The sequence below is a fragment of the Dermacentor andersoni genome, chromosome 10 (genome assembly GCF_023375885.2).
Source record: "Dermacentor andersoni chromosome 10, qqDerAnde1_hic_scaffold, whole genome shotgun sequence".
Classification (NCBI taxonomy): Eukaryota; Metazoa; Arthropoda; class Arachnida; order Ixodida; family Ixodidae; genus Dermacentor; species Dermacentor andersoni.
In genome coordinates this window covers 27,425,056-27,448,714 of record NC_092823.1, presented here as the reverse complement: position 1 = coordinate 27,448,714, position 23,659 = coordinate 27,425,056, and the positions used below count along the sequence as shown (strand labels likewise).

Here is a 23,659-nt window from a genome sequence, read left to right as displayed (position 1 = left end):
TGCTGGGGCCTGTTTGCTCCTTAATGCCTTTTTTTTTTCTACACACCTACTCCCACTGCTTTCGTGTTGGTGTGTACAAGCGGAATGTATTCGCAAGAGTTCGTCATGTGCCGGAAACGCACTGTACATCACAATCAGCGTGTTTGCGATATATATGTGGATCCATACCCCGCACGTGCACCAAAATGTTACATGCAGGGGTGGGGAGGGGTGTAAAATACATGTACAAGTCGTTCAGCGGCATACGAAATGGGAAACAGTGCGTGCAAAACAGCGAGCGTCGTCCTCCTCTGTGCTTCCCTCAGCTCCTTCTCTGCCAGTGCTTCGCAGCAATAGGCATGTTTAACTTTTTTTAGATTGTTTCAACGCTTTTAACGAGTCGCCTGTTATTACCGGCGCTTTCTTTTTACTGCATTTAACCATCGTAGTAGGGCGTGGAGCAATATTGTTACGGAGCAACCAAGAGTGGCGCCAGTCAGAACAAGATTTTACGTGTAAAGGTGCAATAGTTCTCGACATCCATCTTGTTTATACATCGTTGTGTACGTTGAGATGTTGATAATCAACATACATGCGTATCATCCCGGCTTCCTTCGCTACTAGAACCCGCGGCAATGCGTATGAACTTCTGGGTGGTCGCACTATATTTGCGTCAATTATGTCCTTGATCATACTTTTGTCCAGGGCGCGCTGCGTAGGAGACGATCTGCGAGGATCTTTCACATAGGCTTCACATTTCCTGTTGGAATACAATGCTAGTGAACCTTGCAGGAACCTATGTCGGTAGTAGACTGTGCAAAGCCAGTGGTACGTTGCGCCAACATTTCCTTCGGAACTTGCAGCTCACTCAAGGATAATGCCGTCCCGATGTTACAGTTAATGTCCCCAAGTTTAATGGTGCCATGCTGCGGGCCAATGACTTCAAGCGCTGTGGTGCATGAAAGGCCTTCGGGGAAGGCTGACTTGAAACCTGGAGGATCGGTTGACATTCTTGAGCAGAAAGTTCAATGCCCTGTATGCTGCTTGTTTCTTCGTCGAGGCCGACGGCTATAGAAGCATGACTAGTTGAGAGAAACTGTTGGTAAGCAAAACCTTGGCCGCTTTTTCTGAAGCGTCTGCAACCATCGGCTCCAAGATAACTGCATAATCGGTCGTACAAGAGCTTTGTCCCTGTGATGACCACCATTTGATATTTGTCACCCGAGATGCGAGGCCAATTCACCAGAACTAGTCAACATCCCAAAGCTCGAATTGCTGGTTCTTTAATCAGGTAGGCCTTTTGTTGCCTCCGAGTAACAAAAACATTGATTATTTGTGAACCCTAGTCGGTGATTGCTCTTGAGGCTTGTAAAAAGTCTTATGTAAGAAGTCTTATGTAAATCTTATGTACGGTAACCGGCGGACAGCAACAGTCATATTGAAATGTGTGAGTTGCTTAACCAGTGGTGCAGTGAACACTTTTCAGAGCGCCTGCGTCGAGGATGCCTTTCTTCATCAGTCTGTTGATGTCGACCGGAAAAGTAAAGGTACCCAATTCTGTAGCGCCAAATCCGCTGTCCATCGCTAGTGTCTGTTCGTGAGCTTTGGCGTCACCAATTTCGTCGTTTCCTAGTTGGTTTAGACTGAAAACTTCGAATTTCTTATGAAACGTAAAAAAATACAAAGTTAGTGGCAGACGATACTGGGTGGCAAAATGTCCACTTCGTGGGGAGTTCAAGCACATTTTACGAATTTCTGAGGTGTCCCCTCGGGATCTGTTGAAAACTCGTGGCGGAAAATGATTTCGATGCTGTGACTAAGACAACCTGGCCTTCACAATTTTTTCCCTTGAGGCAAACTTTTTTTTCTGCACCTCGTGTTCCGAAGATTGCGATTGCATGCACTCCGCGCACGGATTATTCGGCCTACTTACCGCGACAGGACGTTTGACGGTCTTTGGTGCGGGCGTCTCGCATTCGTCAACAACCATATTTTCTATGTCTTCCGCTGGCTTTCTGGCCTGGTTAAAGCCCAAGAAGGAGTTAATCATGCAATTCCATAAGCCTAAATGTCTTGTCAAAGACGTAGTTCTTGGCTTCAGATGAAACTGTAGTCGTTATGGCCTGACACATTTACGATTGCTTTACGGGGTAATTCCATTGTTCCATAAGGTCTATCTTGCGGTACGTGAAGTCGGCACAAGTCTGCACGATTTTAACATAAACCCACATATTATCATTGCCACCTTTTTGGGGTGGTTCATCCATAGGAAATATTTCACTTGGTAGCTGAAGGTAAATACTAGTAGAGCTACTTCTGCAACTCTGAAGCTGTTGAAACAAAAATCAACTGGGTAAAACGAGGCTGTAACATATTTTCTCAGGTGCGATAAAGAGCTGGCCATGAAACTCGCTGAATTCCCTCGCGAGCGTCTTCAGAAAAGCTGTTCGACGCGTGTGTAGTAACTTCGTTGCTATCGTGCAATCTTCTTTTCTGAACTGCGATTAGAGATCATCGGTGCGATGTTTGACTGTACTCGCACATGATCTGGAAGCGTCGGAGCCTTCACGAGTTTTCACAAGCAAGCGCTCGGTACCTTCAACGATTAGAGTGAGTAGGTTGCAAAAGAGGTTTTGACTTGCTTGCAGCTCCAGGTCAGGGGGTGGATTAGAGCTTCAACTTCTTTAACAGCCTTGTGTTCCCGAGAAAACGTTCTTTAGCGTGCCTCCAGTTCGCGCTGGAGCTGCTTTAACTTCGGTCTTCAGGGCGCTTGCTTCGGACACGATTGACCTGAATGTCATTACTCCGGCTGCATTATCCAAATCTTTGAAAGCGTCGATGGAACACGTGACGGTCACCATCTTGATTCCACGGAGCAGGCGCTGTCTTGTTGTCAGTGGTTCCAATCAAAGGAGCGCGTAGCGAACAACGTCTCCACATCAAAAGTGCAGCAGATCCAAGTACTTGGAATCTTTCTATATACACTAAAGCTTCGTACGAGTGCTTGAAGAGTCGAAAGAAGACGCCTGCAGGCGTGCATGCGCGCACACACACAAACACGCAAGTGCGGGCGTGCGCAAATTATACCGAACCTTTTGTTGAGCGCAGTAGCTGACTACTACCGTTGAAAGCGTCATGGTTTTCAAGGAAGCATACGTAAGTTGCGCCATTAGAATGCATCTCATCCGCAAGACGCGTTTACTTCCTTATTTCCGTGCAGCCGCGGATGCTCGAAGGCAACATTTCTGGTTCGTTTTTTCTTTCGCCTTTATTTCCGGTCAAAACATTCATATTTGCAAAGCAATGTGAAGTAGGTCCTTATTCATCGTGATATTTATCATGTATTTAGCAGTGGTCCCTTCTATTTCCGTATGAGGTTGGATATGTGCGTTAACGAAAAGGCTGTGAAAACGCTGGAGTGAGGAATCGCGGCTGCAGCAGAGATCGAACTGACCTTCGTGCATGTCTCGCTTCAACGAGAATAAAATGTCGAAAGAACAGCGCGTGCGAAGCTACCGGCACAACGCGAACTCTGCAAACATCGCAGATCGCTTTGAAGGACGAGTCCCGCGCGGGAGTATGATGAGTGGTTTTTTAAAAGAGAAAATAGAAGAGATAAGTACAGCGCCGTTACTGCCTCTCGTGCGAGGGCACCTCCACAGCGCTGTACAGGTAAGGGGAAAGGGATAAAAAGAGTAGTGGAGAAAATAGTGCATAGAGAGAGATAGCCAAGCAGTAACGCACGTCAAGGAAGGCGCGGCGGCTACAGCCGCTCGTACAGGTCGGCGCCGTCCAAGTATTCGAGCAGCGCCGCGAAGGCGCGCCCGATCACCGATGAATGGGCCGCCGGGAAGAGAAGCGCCTCGGTATTGTCGCAGGGTGTACCCTTTGGCCACGTCACAGATCGCTTACGACTTACGGCGCCCGCACGGCCGTGCCGTATGCAGCAGCCATTGGAGAAGAACCCCCCGCCTCACTTCCTCGCCTTACCCCAGCGCCTCGCGCGCGACACAAGGGGACGCGCTTCCGCTGCGCCTTCTTAGCTCGTGCAAGCGAATTGACCCGCGTTCGCGGGCTCACCCTCGCACGCTTCCACTCCCACATGCAGAATACGTCGCACGACGCCGATTTTATCGCCCTTTGACTTTATACGAAACCTCGCGGCGTCGCCAATGCCGACGGCATAAATGCGCCTGGAGTGGCCACACAGTTGCTGTCGCTATATAACAACCACATTACCTAATGGTGTTCAACTATTATGAAGTGTTGCAATTGAGAGGGAAGATTCGAACAATGCGACTTCTCTATTTTAATATAGCGCAGACATTAAGTGAACTAGTATGGAATGATAGTGCAATATCTTGCGGCCAGCTGCAGTTACCCATAGTTAGCTACGCTTTCATCATGTTACGCTTTAGTTACTACGTGTCATCATAAGAAAATCAAATATCAGATATAGAGCATTATATTATCCCCAAAGATGTAACAAAATTTTATGCATGGAATTAAAACAGCAATCGTTTGAAATGTGTGCCCTAAAACTATGCGCATTTATTTCTATGACAGAAATTGAAGACGGCGGGCTTTCGCAGAAGTATTTGAACGATTCTGGAAGATATGTGAAAGTCTTAGAAGGTGAGGAAACTACTTTAGTTGCTGCTTCTATTGCAGATAGTATGTTTCTGCACTTACAGCCCTCGCATTCACCTTAGCATGCAATTCTTGAATAATAAAGCTGCAGCATGTCCAACAAGTTGGAATCTATATGCAGCCATATGCGTATCTACGGGAGGGGGGGGGCTTGCCTTCCACTTTGAGAAGTAGGGTTGGGGCTAAGTAGGCTACCCAACCCACTTTTCAAAACGGGAAGTACAGTACCTGGAGTCCCGACCAAGATTTTGCAAACTGCGCCCACATGAGTACTATTTTTACAGCCAGGCTGTTGGCCTCTAGTTGGTCGGGTTTTTTCGTGTGCGTCAGCAAAAGAAAGCGTTGAACAAAGAAAAGTGCATATATCCTTTTGAATCAGGCATACAACACACAGTTCAATATTCATTTTAATAAATAAATGCACAGAACAAGCGTCAAAGCCACATATTGGACGACAAGGCGCCTGTGAACAATGCGAGGCGCGTTCCTTCTCCCCGCGTGTGTTTTCCGCTAAAGATTACGGTTGCACACGCTGCTCCAGTGGGAAAGGGGCTACAGCAGCATACGAATCAGTGAGTGACGTCACAAAACTTCATATATGAGAAGAACACCTGCCAAGCAACTTATTCATTTCATGGCAAGACCACTATGGGTAGACCACAGAAAGCTAAGACTCCCAAAGAGCAGCGTGAATAGGATGAGCGTCAAAGAGTGCAGAATCGTAATACTAGGAAGAACAATAAAACATTTCATATCCCCATCGACGGCATTTGAGTGGTTCTCAAACAGCTTCGCTGGCCATCAGCTTTCGCGTTGTCGGAATGGCGAGCCGATTTTTTTTTTTTTACGTATCCCTAGCTTGGGCAGCTAGGATTGTCTTTCCGGCGTCGGCGTCACATGCTATTGCAGATGATGCTCATAAAGGCGAGCAGAGCAGTTAAGGGTCACGGTACATCGCGGTGCGAGCCGTTTGCGGGATGCGCCTTGCAAATAGACAGTCTAAAACAAGCTTAACATGTTAATCCTTGCATCATCCAGTGCATGTTGGGGCTGTCTAACTTTGGGAAAACAAAATAAGATTTCCTTTCAACAATTTACCTGTAATTAACCAGCGTTGCCGTTTTAGCGACTGTGTCCTTAGATTTAGCGACACTTTGTCTGCTTGTGACAAAGTTTTCTATTTAGGAATACGCGACAATTTTAGTGACTTTAATGAACAATTGACGATATTTTAACTATATAAAAGAAGAAAGGCTTTTTCAAAAATGACCTTCCAAAAAGCAGTTGATTATTCAAAGCTACATGTAAGCGACTGAAACCCGTCGTTCAACGCATAAGCTCCGTTACGACATAGCAACGGTTGCCTTCACTTTGGTAGCCTTCACATTTTCATTGTGCTTCACACCACAGTAGTCACGGCACAGTGGTCGCGGCACATTGTGCTCACAAAATTGATGTTTCTTTCTTATTTACAGAACCTATATATTTGAATGCATTTAAAGGCTGCGTGTTCAGTGGTGTCACTAAATACATTGAACTGGTGAACGTACCGAAGCGTGTCAGTAAGCTAATTTACCGAAATCATAGAGAAATAATTTTATGCTGAGATTTAAAAAGCAGCAGGAGAATAGGACATATCGATTGCATAAAAAGGTGTAGGTATCGGGACCACTGAGCTTGTTTATGCTCGTCCGAGCGAAGAGCTTCCGTATTTCGTTGCGTTTGGACTAATAAGTACTTCACGGTGGACTTGAGGTATATTAAGGGCGAAAATATCGTATTTGACCTGTACAAAACGCGAACAATTGTCATCGCCATGTTAACAACAGGCGGCCAAACGTGTTCCTCAAAATTTAGTTCTGCTACCACGAACCTGAGAAGCTGAAAAAGTTTAGAGATAATGTAGACTAAGCGCAGTTTGTTGCAACGAAAACTACGTTACTTCATTTCTTTTGAATCGTGCCGTATTTGCAACCTTCCTATCGGATCGTAACAAAACGTTTAACCTGTCATCATTCCTTATGTAAATATTAGAGGTAGGGCAATATTGAGTTTTTCGAATACGAATTGAATACGAATATGCAATGTCGAATCGAATAGCGAACAGACAAATGCCAGACGCATATTTCTTCAGCACGAATATTTATTTCCGTATAATAAGGCAACAAGCGTGTACTGAATAGACAGTCAACTATCGTAGACAATTAGGATCATTTTAGGCACAAGACCACTGACAGTGTCATGAGGAGCACTGCAGGAGAACCAACTTAACGGCTTTAGTCAAGTCAAGGGGGAAAGTACGTGCAGGTTTACAGCAGGAGGACTCCAGTTGTTTGCTTGGCATCCATGGCGACAATGTATTGACGGCAGAGAGAACCCAGTTGGCACGTACTGCAAAGGTCAATTTCCAATCTGCAAACATTTCATCTATATACCGGGTGTCCCATGCAGCTAACTTCAGCCAGAGTGTAAAAAATATGCGAATGTCATTTTGCTGAACAGAACCAAGCAAATTTTGTTGGCCATTGCTTGAAGACACTCATATTTTTTTTCGTTCTACGAAATTACATACTTAGGCTAATTAATTAGTCACCTTCTAATATATTGTAATTATATGAAAAGTGTCAATGAAGAAATTGTACACCGACACGAAAAACTCCCAATACAGCGTTCTGTCGCTCCACAAGTGCTACATAAATGTACATTTCCGAGCGTGAAATACTGCCGCGAATGAACGCAAAGTTCCCCGATCGGCCAGTAACGCGTCAATTTTACCTGCATTTGCGGGATTCTTTCATGCTCGGAAAATCACTCTTATGTAGCACGTATGGAGTAACAGAAAGCTGTATCGAGAGTTTTTCATGTCGTTCTACCATTTCCTGATTTACACTTTTCATTTAATTATAATATTTCAGTTGCTGATTAATTAAACAAGAAGAATTATCTAATTATACGGAACGAAAAAGTTTATTTGAGTATCTTCAAGCGACGTCAAACAAAATTACCTTTGTTCTGTCCACCTACGTGGCATTCACATATTTTTAAACTCTGGCTAAATTTAGGCGGGGCACCCTATATGCCAAATGAATCTCTCTGGTTGATCCAGGAAGACGAAGTGATTTTTTAATTGAACGCTTGTACTTTTGTCTCCGCTTTTTCGCTTTGTTTCCCGGCATTTCTTGGAGCTGCCGCTCCCTCCTTGCGGCAATCGATGAAGACATTTCCGAGGACTTACCTGGTGTACAGCCGTCAGGTTGGATAGCGTCCAGGAAACGTGGAAGTGCGTCAAGCGATACAGACAGCAAGATCATTGAGTTATGTTCGGAGAGCTACGACTCGTCGGATGATGACTTCTAAGTTGTGATGAGTAGATCAGCAAAAATAACACTACTGCAGGCACCTTCGTCGCAAAGTACTTCTACCGTGAAGAGTGCACCGCTGCGCTGGCCGCACACTGTGCTCTTTATGCCCGTGTACCCGGCGACCAATTTGCGGCTCCTCAATAGGCAGGGCCTCTCTTCGTTACTTGAAAGAATAACAACAAATGAGATGAAATATGTACGAATAAACTCGCGGAAATATGTCTTGCCAGTTGATGTGTTACATCGCAGCGCCCTACCATGCCTACGTAATATAACCGAGATCGACAATGTAAAGGTGCAATCAATGATCCCTACAGACGGCTATGGTACTGCGGGTATCATTTATCACGTCGACGGTGCCATTCCGAATAGCGACTTGCCAGTACTGATCAAGGCGACGACAGAAGGCACTTTGATTACGAGGACTTTCAGACTAGGAAGCACACGCTGTGTGAAGATTTTTTTTTTTTTTTTTGAAGGAGGCAGCATTGCTTCCTACGTCAAAGTAGGACATGTCCGCCATTCAATACGACCATTCGTACCGAAGCCCCTCCAGTGTTTCAAGTGTTGCAATATTTGCCGCATAAAGGGTGTCTGCGTGAACAAGGTCGTGTGCTCACGGTGCTCTGAGTCCCATTCAGAAGACACCTGCAGCACGTGTGTTCTAAAGTGCGCTAACTGCAGTGGTCCTCACAAGGCGTCATCAAAGGATTGCCTGTGGATGCGCAAGAAATTCGCGATCCTAACTTGAATGCTGCGAGACAATGCAAAGCATCGAGAAGCTGCTGCCGCTGTTCGGCGACGTCGGCATCGACACCGAAAACGTTCACGAAATTCCGAAACTGCAGAAAGTAACACGCCATCTTCCGTCAGAAGGATTGCCGCCCCAACGCATAGTGCCACCAAGACAGATACAATGAAAGCAAAGCGGAAAGGCTCGCCCGTCCCGAAGAATGGCTTGAGCTGCCGAGGGCACAACTCCCTGCTAAGTTACCTCAAAACGCACCGACTTCGACGGCTTCGGCAACCGTTGAAGCGACGCTCGCTGATGATCTCCAGGTCATGAACATTCTGTGGTCACTAATGAATGTCATTCGCGTTGTACTTACCAACATGAAATCTTCGTCTCCGCAAAGCGCGCTACAAGTGCTGGACATCTTGAGTCCAGTACTTGCAGGTCTTGGTTGAAATCATGGCTCTCCAGAAGCCGTCGTTTCGTGACGAAGTACGGAACGCGTCGATCTTTCAGTGGAACGCAAGACGACTTAAGTCACGCATGTCGGACTTTCGGCAGTTTGTGTTCATGAATAAGTTGCCCATCTGCGAGCCCCTATCAGATAACATCAGACTGTCCGGCTGTCAGTGTTTCCTGTCTGCCACCCACGGATAACGCAGCAAAATCATCGTATTCATACGACGTGATCTTGCGTATGTCCATCATCCATTGCCACCTGACCAAGAAAACCACTACATATGCCTGACAGTGAAGAAAGGCAAGCTCACTTTCACAGTAGTTGGAGCCTACATTTCGCCCTCAAGTCGGCTGGACTGCGAACGGTTATGTGTATGAGACATACAGCATGTATGTGATGACAACCGTGTATGTGACAGACAACATAAACTAAAAATTGGAGGACGCTTAAGCTTCGCCTTCAGAAGTGGAACGCGATAGCGTTATCGCACCCCGTTCGCACCGCCTACTCAAACGCGCTACGCCAGCCAAACGTCGCGATCGGCACAGATAGCCGGGCCCCGACGCGCCATGAAGGCGGACGCGTTCATGGGGCGAGTGGCGCGCCACGTGTCGGGGCAGCGCCGTACATTGCGAGGAGGGGGTCTTCTGTGTTTGCCGCAAGATGGCTCTGCGTGTGCGCAGAGCGCAGAAGAAATGTAGCGGAAACGTACTTCGCTACTTGTGAAACTGTGACTTCGGTAAGTTACATGGTCATAATTACCGATATACACCGCAGTACAGCTTTCTACGGCACGTTTTTAAGGCAACACCGCATTCACTAGAGGCGATTTTGTTCCGTTTTGAAGGAACGAACTCGTGGCTGAGTGGTAGCGTCTCCGTCTCACACTCCGGAGACCCTGGTTCGATTCCCACCAGCCCATCTTGCAAGATGTTATCTATTTATGCAGTGCCTTCTGGGATTTATCGCTCACGGCCAACGCAGCTGACGCCGACACCGACGCCGACGACACCGGCTTTTCTGCGACACGAGCTCCTTAACGCTGTCGCGTTAAAAAAGCCTTTGCAATACTTTTCCTATAAAAGAAACAGCACTTCTTTTCGGAACCAATGCAGTGTGGTTGCGATTGAGCAATACGATGGTATGGGTAGGAAACCTTGCTGTAACACCCAAACTAACGATGATAGAAAGAAAGGCAGCACGCCCTCTAATATGGTCATAAGATTTGTGTTAAGCACCTCCAGAACAGCGCAGCATCTCCAGACTTCATAAGAGCAGCCAAAAAGCACCTACTCAATAGTTAAGTGCTTGGTTTTCAAAATAACACGCCGATATACGCTAACGAACATTTATTTGCAGAGAACAACGCTTTGTTCGGTAAAGCCATACAGGCATAACGAAAGAACTGGAAGTTTGCATGGGTGGCCGACTGAAAGACAGTAATGCAAAAAGTGGAAACTCTCGAGTACTACACTCGTCATCTCTCTAGGAGCTTAACAAGATAAGCTAAGCTTGCAATGGCTCAAGTTCGCGAATCTAACCCGAAAAGAAATTCAAAGTTTTTCCACTGTAACGTCCGCAGTATAAGAAAGCACCGTAACCTTCTTCTCTCGTTTATTTCGCCGCATGATAAACATTATGACGTTATTGCAGCCACTGAAACGTAGCTGAGAAAGGAAGAAACAGTTACCATACCTGGGTATAAAGTGATATCTCAGCAACGTCGTCTAATTTCCGTGGGGGAGGCGTTGCCCTTTTCGTCAAGAACGAACTCCTCTTATCTATACTATCTGAATTCACATGCAGCATAACGTATATTGAAGCACTCCTTCTACAGATTGAATCCTCTGTTGTTGTCGGTGTGATTTATCGGCCACCAAACACAGCCACTTGCTGTTTACTTGACAAACTTGAGGAAATTCTTTCAGTCCTGACAATGACTGGCTGTACTCAGGTTGTAATTCGTGGCGATATAAATATTGATGTCTTGAGCGCTAGCCACAGAGCATATACTTACCTAATAACATCATATAATTTTCGCAATTTATTCACTATGCCTACGTGGGTGATTGGCACATTATAGACCATTTCAGATCATGTGTGTAATATTCATATGACATAACAGCATCCGTTTTTGACAAGCCTTTAACAGATCACATACCAGCGTTTGTCACGTTAGAACAAGCACCTATATGACGCTATGCTCGCCACAGAACAAATTACAGAATTGATTATTCAAAGGTTCGTAACTTCTTACATTCATTAAGTTGCACGAGGTTTATCATGACGACATAGGCCAAGAATTTACTGATTTAAATAATTTTATTAGAGACTCCGTTAAAAACTACAAAACTATCATCAATATGCGTACATTTGAAATTCCAATTTGCCCCTAGATGAACATTAATCTATTAAATGCGCTTAAGGCAAAGAACTATTGGTATCATAAATGGAAACGTATTAAGTATAATGCCCATGTTCTAATTGTGTACAAGGCTGCCCATAATAAATCTGTTGCAATGTCGCGTATATGTAAAACAATACTATTACTCCAGCATTATTAAACAATCTGCTGGTAATTCTCGGAAAACTGGCAAATAATCAGCGAAGCAACTGGACGCACTCGTAATGTTACCGAGAATAATGTCAATGGCTTTAACATTTACTTTATAAATGTTGGCCCCTCACTGCCTAAAATACTGCCTCGTCCTAGAAAAGCTTCTTATGAAGCTATTTCCACGACCAATAGTTTGGTTATAAATAATATAGAGCTTTATGAAATTCTGTCTATTGTGAGTAAGCTGGTAATCACTAAACCTCCGGGCTCACACGAGATTTCAGCGCGCGGTATAAAAGATAATATTGATATATTCGCACACATATTATGCGATCTATTCAGCCACGCACTACGTACTGGAAAATATCCGTCGACATATAATATGGCCAAAGTTACCCCTGTTTATAACGAGGGGGACAGGTCCGACCCTTGCTTCTGCCCTATATCTGTACTGAGTGTTCTTAAGAATATTTACGAAAAAATAATCGCCAAACACATGCATTTATTTTTGGACAAATATAACGTGTTATGTCCACATAAACATGGCTTCCGACCAATGCGTTCTGCAAACACAGCAGTGCTCACACCGAGTCAAACTTTAAGTACCGCCCTTCACTATAGCAAATTCGCTGTAGCACTTGACCTCAAAGAAGCATATCATACCGCAGACCACGAAATCGTACTTTACAAATTACGTAAATGTGGCTTCCGCAACATTATATGGCATGTCTTAGAGAGTTAAGTCAAAGGTCCTAAACAAATGGTAATAATTAACAACATCATTTCTTTCCTTCAGTCCGTGCAAGCAGGTGTGCCACAAGGTTCGGTATTAGGTCGAATACTTTGCTTGCTATACATAAATTACTCACCACAAGTACTAAGAACTGCTCAAATGCTCAGGTATGCTGACGACACCGCCCTTATTATTACTGGTGAAAATATTTCAGACATAGACGAAGAAATCAGCCAAAATTGCTGATTGATTTAGTGCTGACAAGCTTACGCTTACTATTAATCCTAATAAAACTAAGTGCATGGTATTCCATTCCCGAAATAAAACTACTCCACTTAATGATAGAAGACTACGTATCAATGATTTTTCCCTCAATCGTACTTATTCGTTCTTCTATCTTGGTGTCCTTCTACCCAGCTGCTTATATTGGCCGCTTCCAGCTAGATGCTATCTGAACTAAATTAGTCTCAAATTGTTACGCCCTCGTACAAGCTCGTGAATACTTCGTCGTTTCAATACTCCGTATTTTATACTTTACTCTATTGAATTGCCATCTTTTGTACTATGTAGAATCCTGGGGTGCGAATATAACTCCTACCTTGAACCAGCCCGACGGTTGCAAAAACGAGCTATACGTACCATAATTTTCTGTTTCTTTCTTCGTGCTCTTTCAGTCGCGCTTATACACTCTATCATGGATTCTAACCAACTAGCCCGCCAAAATGTTTTAACTTTCTCGCGATAATATGAGCCAAGCAAACCCTTGTTTTCTATGCTAAAAATATTGCTTTTGATTTCGTACGGGAATTACGTTTAGCCACATGTATGTATATAATACAACAAGCCATTCCCTATTTCGTTACTATGCGCCCCACAACGCTACACTAGGCACCAAACTTTTGGTAACTTAAATATCCCGCCAAGAAAAACGCCTACTGTAAACAACTGCTACAGTATGCTGGAGCGAAGGCATGGAGTGGTATTCCGCGTTACATAAAGAACTCGCAGAACTTGCTGAGAGCAATAAAAAAAAAAGGTTTTCGAAGTTATTATCTGTGCTTCTTAAACTGATTTTTCTGTTCTCTTTTTGCTAAACCATGCACAACTATACTTCCATGAGATTATTCTTGTGTTTATTGCGAAGTGTTGCAATTTTGCTGCTCTCTTTGCTAACTTTTCGAAAAGACTACCTATACACCGAGTGCCTATGCAATACGTTTTCATTTTAAAAATCCACGCACTTCTAATACTCATTATTCCTGTGCTTAATGCAAAAAGTAGTATTTTTGTATTCTTTGTTAATATATTTGAAACTCTTTACCAGCATTATTTTGTTAGTTTTGTATAGGTATACTTTGAAATGGGCCCAGTACTAGTCATTGGCTATGGGACCATACAGATTGTGCGTATCCTGTATAATGAAATGTATGTGTGTGTAATAAAGAAAGCAAGAAAGAAAGAAAGAGAGAGAGAGAAAGAAAGGTGCCAGGACCCCTGAATAATGGTATGACACCGAGACTCACCTGAACTCCACTACATAAATAATACATGTTTTTTGCCGGAAGTTAAAACACACACAAAAGGAAGACACATAATGACAACACGGGCCGCCCGTGCTGTCTTTATTTGTCTTCCTTCAGTGTGTGTTTTACCTTGCGGCAAAAACATGTCTTTTAGCAAGCACCAACTAGGCCAAGAAGCAAATAGATAATAGTTTGGCTATTCTCAAATCCGTGATTATTTATTGTTTATATTTTACTTGATCAATAAGGCAGATCCAAATTCGTGCCCAAGCAGGAGGGGCCGGACACATGCACAGTTATATGCATATACATAGACATGAAAATCGAAATGCAATGCAACTTTTGCAGTGATCACAAAAAATGAAAGCGAGGAATAAATAGGAATAATTGAAAATACACTGAAGGAATAAAACTTGACATACAATAGGACAGTATAAGATTATCAGTATCAGTATAAGGTTTTATTTGAACTTTTCTTATTACCTACTAATCGATTCCCCAAATTAACATTCATTGAACCTCAACACTACCTTGGTTCACTAAAGCACTGAAGCGATTAGAAAAAAAGAAAAAAAACGTCTTCTGCGCGCAGCTACGCCTCGTAACACATTTGATTGATGAAATAAATACAAAGCTGCTGAAACTGCGTATCCGGAAGCCATACATCATGCCAAACGCTCATTCCTTTATTCCGATATACCGCACATGCTTAAGAACGACCGCAAAAAATTCTGGAAAGTCTTAAGCCCAAAGGACACGCGTACTGTTACCTTATCGAATGAACCAGGTGACGCCCTGAGCGACGCTGAATGCTCACTTGTTCAACATCACTTTTGCATCAGTTTTTACTCAAGAAACTGAACTGTCATTTTCTATTCTCCAACCGAACTTTGAATGCTACATGTCACCAATTACATTTTTTTTCATCCCTCATAGACAATCTCAGACTTTCGTCGGCAGCTGGTGTGTATGAAATCACCTCTATACTTCTGGAACACAATCAACATATTTGTGCAGCATATCGCTGTCTACTATTCTCACAGTCAGTTTCAACAGGCGTGCTGCCCCCAGATTGGAAACACGGAAATGTCGTTCCAGTTCACAAATTGGGCAACAAACACTCTGCATTAAGTTATCGCCACATCTCATTAACCAGTGTACCCTGCAAAATCCTTGAACATATGATCTACACCCATATCATGGACTTCCTTGATGACAACAGTTATTTTAATCCTGCGCAGCATGGCTTCAGGAAAGGTTCTTCCTGCGAAACGCAGCTAGCTATGTTCGTTCACGACCTGCATGCTTTACTCTAACTTCTTGACTGACGCCATCTTCCTAGATTTCGCCAAAGCTATTGAGAAAATTCCTCATGTGCCTCTACTACTAAGTCTTGCCGCGTTACATCTTAAAACCGATATCTTAGCATGGAATAAAAAATTCTTAAGTAACCGTTCACAATCAGTCTTTGTCAACAATCAAGCATCTAACTACCCTTGTAACCTGAGGCGCCCCAAAGGGTCCGTACTTGGCCCACTACTATTTCTAATTTACATTAATGACCTACCAATGCTTATATCATCTAACATCCGTATGTTTGCAGACAATTGTGTAATTTATCGTAAAATTAACAGCGTTTCTGATAACACGTCGCTTCAAAACGACCTGCGAAGTGTACAGGAATGATGTAACCTTTGGCTAATGGAACTTAACCCTAACAAATGTAAGACTGTCTCCTTCCACCGCCGCAGAAATCAACTTTTTTTCTCGTACCATATTGCTGACGCCAACCATGAGTTAGTTCCTTCCTACAAATATCTCGGAGTAACCCTTTATAGTAATTTAACCTGGGAAACGCACAACACGTACATCATTTCATCTGCTAACAAAACACTAGGGTTTTTAAAACGCCATTTGCGCCACGCCCCCAAAAATGTAAAATTACTAGCTTACCAGTGTCTCGTCAGGGCAAAATTAGAATACGCATCCCCCATTTCGTACCCCCCTCCAGTATATCTCATCAATGAAATCGAATCACTTCAAGATGGAGCTGCAAGATTTATTAATTAAAAGTACTCCTACGACGTCAGCATATTGGCCCTGAAAGCAGAATCCGGCTTAATATTGCTTGCATCTCGCCGCCGCATTGCTAGTCTGTCTTTTTCACAAGTTTTTTTACAGCTCACGCGGCAAGGCACCATACATTCTCCCCCTGGCACGCAGATCCAGCCGCACCGGTCCCCCGCAACAAGTCGGGCGCCCGCGTACGCGCGCTGTCACTTTTCCGTCTTCGTTCTTTTTTCGTGTAGCAACAAACTGGAACGGCCTTTCAAACGAAATCGCAGTCGCAACCTGTCCTAGCACATTTTTAAACACCGTAACAAATCACCTTACCATGTAATAAAAATATGGCCTTCAATTTTTCATGTATGTACCCACCCCTTATGTAATACCACTTCAATGGGGTCTTTAAGGAAACAAAATGAAATGAAATTAAAACTGCTTATATCCTCCAAATTTTTTACAATATAGACAACTTTATGCCTACTTTAGATTGCAGCACTATTGTGGCCGAGTTGTACGTGCGAAACAGATTTTTTATGGTAGACCGAAAACTGAATATGACCTCGCGTGACCTTTCTGTGAGCTTCCTAAGTAATGCTTCGCGTTATTATTTGTGCGCGCCAATCACTTTGTGCGACCTATGTGGCACTCCTTTTCTCTTTGTACTAACAAATTTTGCTTTAGCCATTTGAAGGCCCAGGCCTAAAAAGACTACAATATATATTCATATTCACTGTCGTTGTGTTTGACTCACAAAGGTCACGGATGCCCGAAGATTTTCGACTGTGCTATTGTTTGCCTTTTAAACGGTGGGGAGTTCGCTATATGCAGTAAAAACCTTCCATATCACTGTTATTGTTACCTGAAACTCGGATCAGGTGAGTTACCGCTTTTAACACCTAATCTGTCCAATAGAAGTACCATTGCCTAATTAAAGATGAGAGTGAAATATACTGCTTAGCACCGTATTTAAAATACTGTGACGGGATACGACACCACCTTCTTAAGTTATAATTTCACGATTCCATTTCGTCTAGCCTTCAATACATTTTAAAGTCATAATTAGAGAATGTCAGGTCAATGCGTTACTTTATGGAGAATGATTTGGGTAGCCAAATAGTAAATCTGCCTCCCTTGGCTAAGAAGAACCCGCTTGAAAGCAAATCAAATGATATGCTGGAGTGGCTGGTACTAAGATAAAGAAACGACATAATTTTATAAAGAAGCTTGTCTGCAGGTTCCTAACGACAAGCAAATTCCTACACGGGACATGTTTTGTTGGACCGATAATTTTATCTCAACATCAAACATCGATGTCAGCTTAGGCCTAAGTTAGTCCACGCCGCACTGCGGGGAAAACATTGGATCGTCACCATGCTCCCTATCAGATGTGCAAGAGAAATAAAGAAATCAAGCGCTGTCACGGGTTTTTGTTTTTTGTTGTGCACCTGAAAGACAAAGTAAATGTTTGTTAACGTTTGCAGCTGTATTAACCGAGACACCTCCTGAGCGTCCTTATGTTAGAAACCCACGGGATAGTTCCAACTCATGAGAGTGCTACCATGGTATCAGTACTATATCAAAACATAATTTACGAAACCAAAATTGCGAAACTTTATGATTAGTATACTGCCAAATCTAATAACAATACTCCGTCATTGTAAAATAAAAGAAACGCAATACAAATATTTCTGATCAGCAGCGCCTATACAGAGTTCTACATAACAATTCAGTTCTGGCCCTGTAGTCTGTTCACCAATTACGAAGCAAAGCAATTATTGTCGCAGTCGTAATTAATGAAACGTGTGTATCTAACCGAAGAAGAGAAGGCAACCAATGACACCATCCTTCCTACCACAGCTGCCCCGCCTACAGCGACGTCTACAACCACTGCACGACCTTCGACAGTTCAGCCTTCGGTCTATGTTCGAAGTAAGTACCATTAAGTCTCACATACACACTCATTGCAACATTTCGAATTGCAATACGTAACTATAGCACGAGACCCGATAGCGGGATAATTCCTTTAAATTGCTTTATAACAATGGTTCAGTAAACTTGCCGATAGGCTGCACAGTAATCCAGATGACAGAAAAGCAAATAAACATGCAAACACAAGCATTAGCAAGTTTTCATAAAGGACGAAATCGTATAGGTTTGTAGACACCAATTCCGGCCCCTTCCGACACGCGAACCGCTTTCTTAATTATATTGTGCAAACGCATTGCTCATGTATCATAATTTTTTAGATCGCAAGTTTTAACTTGAGAAGTGCCGCTACAGAGAATAGAAAGAATAAGCTTCCTATCGTAATTTTATCGGTTCTACTTATCTTGCCCAACTTTGTAGAAAACAGTTAAAGTTGTCCCCCCAGCTCTCATTCTATATTTTATTCCTAATTTGCTTTATTGCCCCCAAACAGATGCAACAAACTAAACAAAAAATGTACATTTCTCAATATTAGCTTAACTGGTTAGCGTAATAACTGGGCGCTAACGCGTCTGCGCCAAACTTGTTCCCCTCATACACAGCTGTTTCTCGAAACATTGTTCACCTGGGATTGCAAAGCAAGAATGGAAATTCCTAGTCGTTAGATCTCATTACACGCAGAAAAGCACTTGTCATTTGTAGTTTTAATGCAGCTCAAGGCACCTAAATATGGTATAACCTGTTTACAATTCAAGAGATCTTACATACAGCTGAAATGAAGATTACAACTGACGAGCCATTTGATTTCATCCTCCCCGCTCAGTGCATATAAAATATAATGCCAGAAGCTATTTCGCTCTCTTATATTAGTAGCGAAGCCTATCTTGGCGCTCCGCCATCATCCACGAAGCAAGCAGCCTGTTGAAAGCGGGAAAGGCGAATAGAATGGAATGCCACAAGTTAACAAGACCGCGTAACTTCTAGAATGGCAAAGTCTACAACGTTCTCGTTTCATGCACGCCTACCTGCAGCATCATGCTCTGTGTGTTTCATGATGCCAGTGAGTTAAAAGTACACACGCCAGCTTTTTACGTAATAATGAGGCGCCTGTTTAGCACCACTTACTAAAATATACTTTTTGCAATAATCCATCATTAATGCGTAATTGTGTTTCTCGAATTATCCTATACCTGTGAATTTCCTAATTTCATCAAGCCACTTGGTTACATGGTACGCTTAACAGTGTTCCGCTTTCCTTGGCACTTGACCTTTAATCAATTAGGTGATTACATAAAACTACCCATTATATCCTCTGCGCTCTACATAACGTGCCAGACTTCACTACTTTTCCTTAAGGGAAAGCCACCAGCTCTCGATCAAATCATATTTTTCTATTCCAAGCATGTGACATGCAAAAATATTTTGATTACGTGATCGGTGAACCGATCTGGATGAAATGTGTTCCGCTGAAGAGCATAATTATTTTACCAACTGCAAGAAGTAAAATGTCAGTTTAGGGTTTCAAGTATTTTGTGAAAATTGTGAATGAGCGGTAACATCCAAAATATTCAAATACAAACTCTGCGGAGTGCCTAACTCATCACCAACAAATTATGCTGATTCAAAGCACATTTTGTAATTCGTGTGAAGCGTAGTTTTCTTGAACGGGTAAATAAATACTTAGAAAATAAATGTAATGAGGACAATGTCTTGTGATCCTATGCAATTCGTGAACTCATGGGATGTTGGTGCTTATGGAGTACAGCATTCACAAGGTATTGCTTAATCGATAAAGCACTTTATGCAAGCGCACGCTGCAAAATGCTGACGGAGTGATGTCACGAGATCAAAAGTAATGCTTGGTGTTTTTAGTGGAATAATGGCGAGAATAGGTGAATGCAGAGAAAAGTACTTCGTCATTACCTGTTGCTCGTCTGTTTAATTCCTGCATGTGTGGCTGAATTCAAAGGGACGCGTGCCTTGTGATTTCGGTACGACAACATCGTAAAAAAATATCAGTGCTCATATTCGCCGTCGCGAGGCCAAGTGGCAGCGTTTCAAACGGTTGCACGGCAGTTGTGTCACAACAGCAGGGAACACACCGAACGAACTCGTATTTTGCATCTTCTCCAGCCTGTCCTTGTGGATGGTGGTGTTGTTGACTTTGGGGAATGGTACAGGCGGCGTGTATCTCGATAACTACGAGACGCAACGAGAGGAACATTTCTCCTATCAGCCATCTTGCGCCGATGTCTACCAATTTGCCTGGCTAGCGTAAACCCTCTGGTCAGCCTCTCCGCCACCTAATGAATTACATTCAGACTAATTTTTTCGTAGTGGTGTCAGCAGCATTTCTGTTGCACTCGTGCGTAGGCTTGAGTGCAACCTGCATACAATTGGAGGTTCCATCCCATCAGGCTCACGTACCCACAAGCTGTCCACAAGCAACTTAAGATTATGTCCAACCACTTTCACACCACCACTGGCGTTCCAGCGTTCGGACGAGGAGGCACTATGTGTAGGTCACCAAATCAGACCTGTGTTGACGACCTACTGAATGCCCATCATTCCATTCCACTCCGGTGAGTGCTTTTATCCAGTGTCGCCATGCGTGCACCAAGGCTCTCATACGGGGCGTAAACTCCCGCTTAAAGCCAGCTGAAACCATAGAAAAGCTCCCGCAGCAGGCGCCATTGCTATTTACCATTGCAATCGTCTTGTACATAGCGAGAGGATTCCGACTGAATTAGTCATTGTCGCATTGTGGGCACATGGTGTCTGTCCAAAATGACGGTGCGGCCTCTGTCTTCCCTGTAGGACCACTCGCATCACACGTCCGATCCAATGTCAAAATCGTTGGAGATTCAGGCACAGTGCAGGAGGATGTAAGGCTAGCTTGCGTTGACACACTTGTGGATATGGTCGGCCCTCATACGAATTTTCCACAGAATATCAAATGTTCTGTGTCTGTAGGGGAACACAGCAAGCACACTATTAGAACTAACCAGCTCGCGCTGAAAAAATTCAAATTTTTGAAGTAATGCGTCGCCACCGCAGCTCCCGAAGAGATTCAATTGCAGTCGTGGAAGACAGGACATTTGGATAATGCGACGCTACACCGCGCAATACTCCATGCATGGGTATTAATCTTTGAGAAGCAATTGACTCTGCTGTGACAAAAGCAATTGCTAAAGCTATGAATAAATTGGTATCAAGCCGATCCGAATGGTTGACACAGATCATTTGGAGTCAGAGTATAGAAAAAAAAGCTTCTCCCTTTCGTCCGCAATGCGAATCATCGACGGCGGTAACACCTTAATGCACAGCTATAAAAAGTAGGGATAATAGTTCTATGGGCTGTGTCAACTTAGATACAATACTTAATGATCTAACCAGTATATCTTGCCAGCAAGCACGAGAAAAGATGAACACATCACACTCGATGAGCGCAGACACTCGTGGTCAAAATTCTCGCGCGGCAGCAGCAGCGAGCGAAGGGACCTCCGCGGTGCGGTCTACCGCTTCAACGCAACAGGGGCGAGCACAAAGGTATCGGCCGTCTGCACACTATTTTCAATATATTGCGAACAAGAGCGCGCGCGGCCCTACAAAGGGCACACTTGTTGGAGGAGTCGATGCCGACACCCACCCTCCCTCCCACGGTGCCTCAACATGTAGCGCGCGAGATTGAGCCGCTGCGCCTGGTCGGGAAATAAGCACTTGCTGCAGGAGCACCACGTCGCCAGCACCCTTCCTTCCTCACATAACCCCCCCCCCCCCCCCCCAGTCACTTTCACGCTACAGAAAACCGCGTTTACTCTCCGGTTTCTTTGTTCGCGCGAGCCAGAATGAGCTTCCATCGTCGGCTTCCCTCGCGTGCTTTCACTCGCACCTACAGTATACAACGCGCGGCGATGGTGTTATCGTCCCGGGGCTTTACATGGAACATCATTTTGACGGCGACGGCGACGGCAAAAATGCGCTTGAAGTGCTGATATAATTGCTATCGCAATAGTAAGGCAGGCCACTAAGGCAACGCGGCAATTCTCAGTACCTCGCGTCGCACCTAGAATTCTTAGCGACAAGGTAGAATTGCCGCCCAAATATATAGGCAAGTAGACGGATACTACTTCGCCAGTTCAATCAGGCGAGGTTGAATCATCGGATTCTTACTTGGTTAGTGTCACAGATATAGAACTTGACGCTCGAACTCCCAAATGCATGGGCTCCCTATTTCTACGATTATGAAAACAAAATAAATTAAGCCAACCATCGCCTATGATTAAAGACAACGTCCTAAGGGCGGCAGCTGCCTCTGCTGTGCGATCCACTCGACTGGACATTTGAAAGTATTGCAGTGAAAGTCTAGCTCTACACACGTCTTTAGCTTTACCATATTGGTTTTTCCTAATTAACTTTACCGAGTTGTTATACTTCTGCAGGATACTTAACTTTCACAACAGAAAATGTTTCATTTGAAAGGTTCTAGGTCTTTCCGATTAGATCCATACTCGCGAGGTGGAGGATTATTGATAGTTATTTCAAGTAAAATTTGTCACAGGGCAATAGTTTCTTTTCAAACCATGGACTCTGACTTCTAAATTTTCGCAATAGATTTAGGTCTCTCAGGGTATCATCCGTGTTCAATTGTGAATACTCATTTCCCCAACGGTGTGCAAAGTGCGCGTCAAGTTGATTGGGTTGAGACTGCTTTTAAAAAGAAGTGGTTGCCTGCAGGGGACTTTAATTGCATCAAGTGTCGTTGGAAATAAAAACAGATTTCTGTCGTAAGCGACTATCAGAGAAAACTGTTGACAGTCACCTTTCATGTCAGATCACAGGACATGTAATATTTTGCTAGAGGTCAATTACTTTCAAGGTGAGACTTAACGTTTTGTAACGCTTCCATCAATGTTTCGTTGTGGTTAGCGGCTGAGTCAGCAAACAATTGTGATGATTTACCTTTGTCATTCGAAATAATTTCTCCAAAAACATCTTTGGAATGTCAAGCGTTGCATATTTGTGACCTACATTAAATTGCAGACTTTCTTGCCATCAGCCGTTTCGAAACGTGCCAATTCCAATAGAAAAAGAATCGGTCCAGTGATTGGTTCGGTTCTAGAGGGTTCCAGGAAGCAAGCTGAATTTTTCAATCCTTCAGCAAAAAAGCACCGCTTGTTGGTGGAATGACGAGTACACACGCGACTATAGAAAAATAAAAGCCGCTTGAAAATGGCTTCTCCATAATTAATGCTCGACAATTTGGAAAAGTTATGAGTTTAAGGCGGGTGGATTTAAGCGTGCCGCTAAACAATTCAAGGGTGAACATGATATTAGGCATAACGATTATCTGCCAAAATAGAACGTGCTCGGCCCGCACTTCTTCATCCTAGGAAAGCGCTACTAACACTGTTGAAATTAAAATCAGTTGTTTTCACTCGGCAAGAATTTCGTGCCTCCGTAGAGGAGATTGCCAAAGGTTTAGAAAATCGATTGGCAGCCCTTCTTATAGCTGTCCATTTTGCATTAGGCTTTTCGAATGGTTTCACATCAGTTACATTATCTGAGCTCATTATCTATGTTTATCGATTACAGCCGCTGGCCCTGACGGAGTCACAAATACAATGTTGAATTATTGTTAGAGAAATTATTTAACGTTCTTTAGGACA

General features: G+C 43.6%; 1 protein-coding gene across 2 annotated transcripts in view; it reads left to right on the top strand.

Annotated features, from left to right (window-relative positions):
• The window catches only part of LOC129381953 (uncharacterized), a 134,379-nt gene that overhangs the window by 51,463 nt on the left and 59,257 nt on the right, over positions 1-23,659 (top strand). For both annotated transcript variants that reach the window (XM_055065256.2, XM_055065255.2), the window contains exons 4-6: positions 4,546-4,614; positions 16,820-16,939; positions 17,922-17,993. In XM_055065256.2, coding sequence (XP_054921231.1) covers positions 4,546-4,614; positions 16,820-16,939; positions 17,922-17,993 — 261 coding nt within the window. The remainder of the gene's footprint in view (positions 1-4,545; positions 4,615-16,819; positions 16,940-17,921; positions 17,994-23,659) is intronic.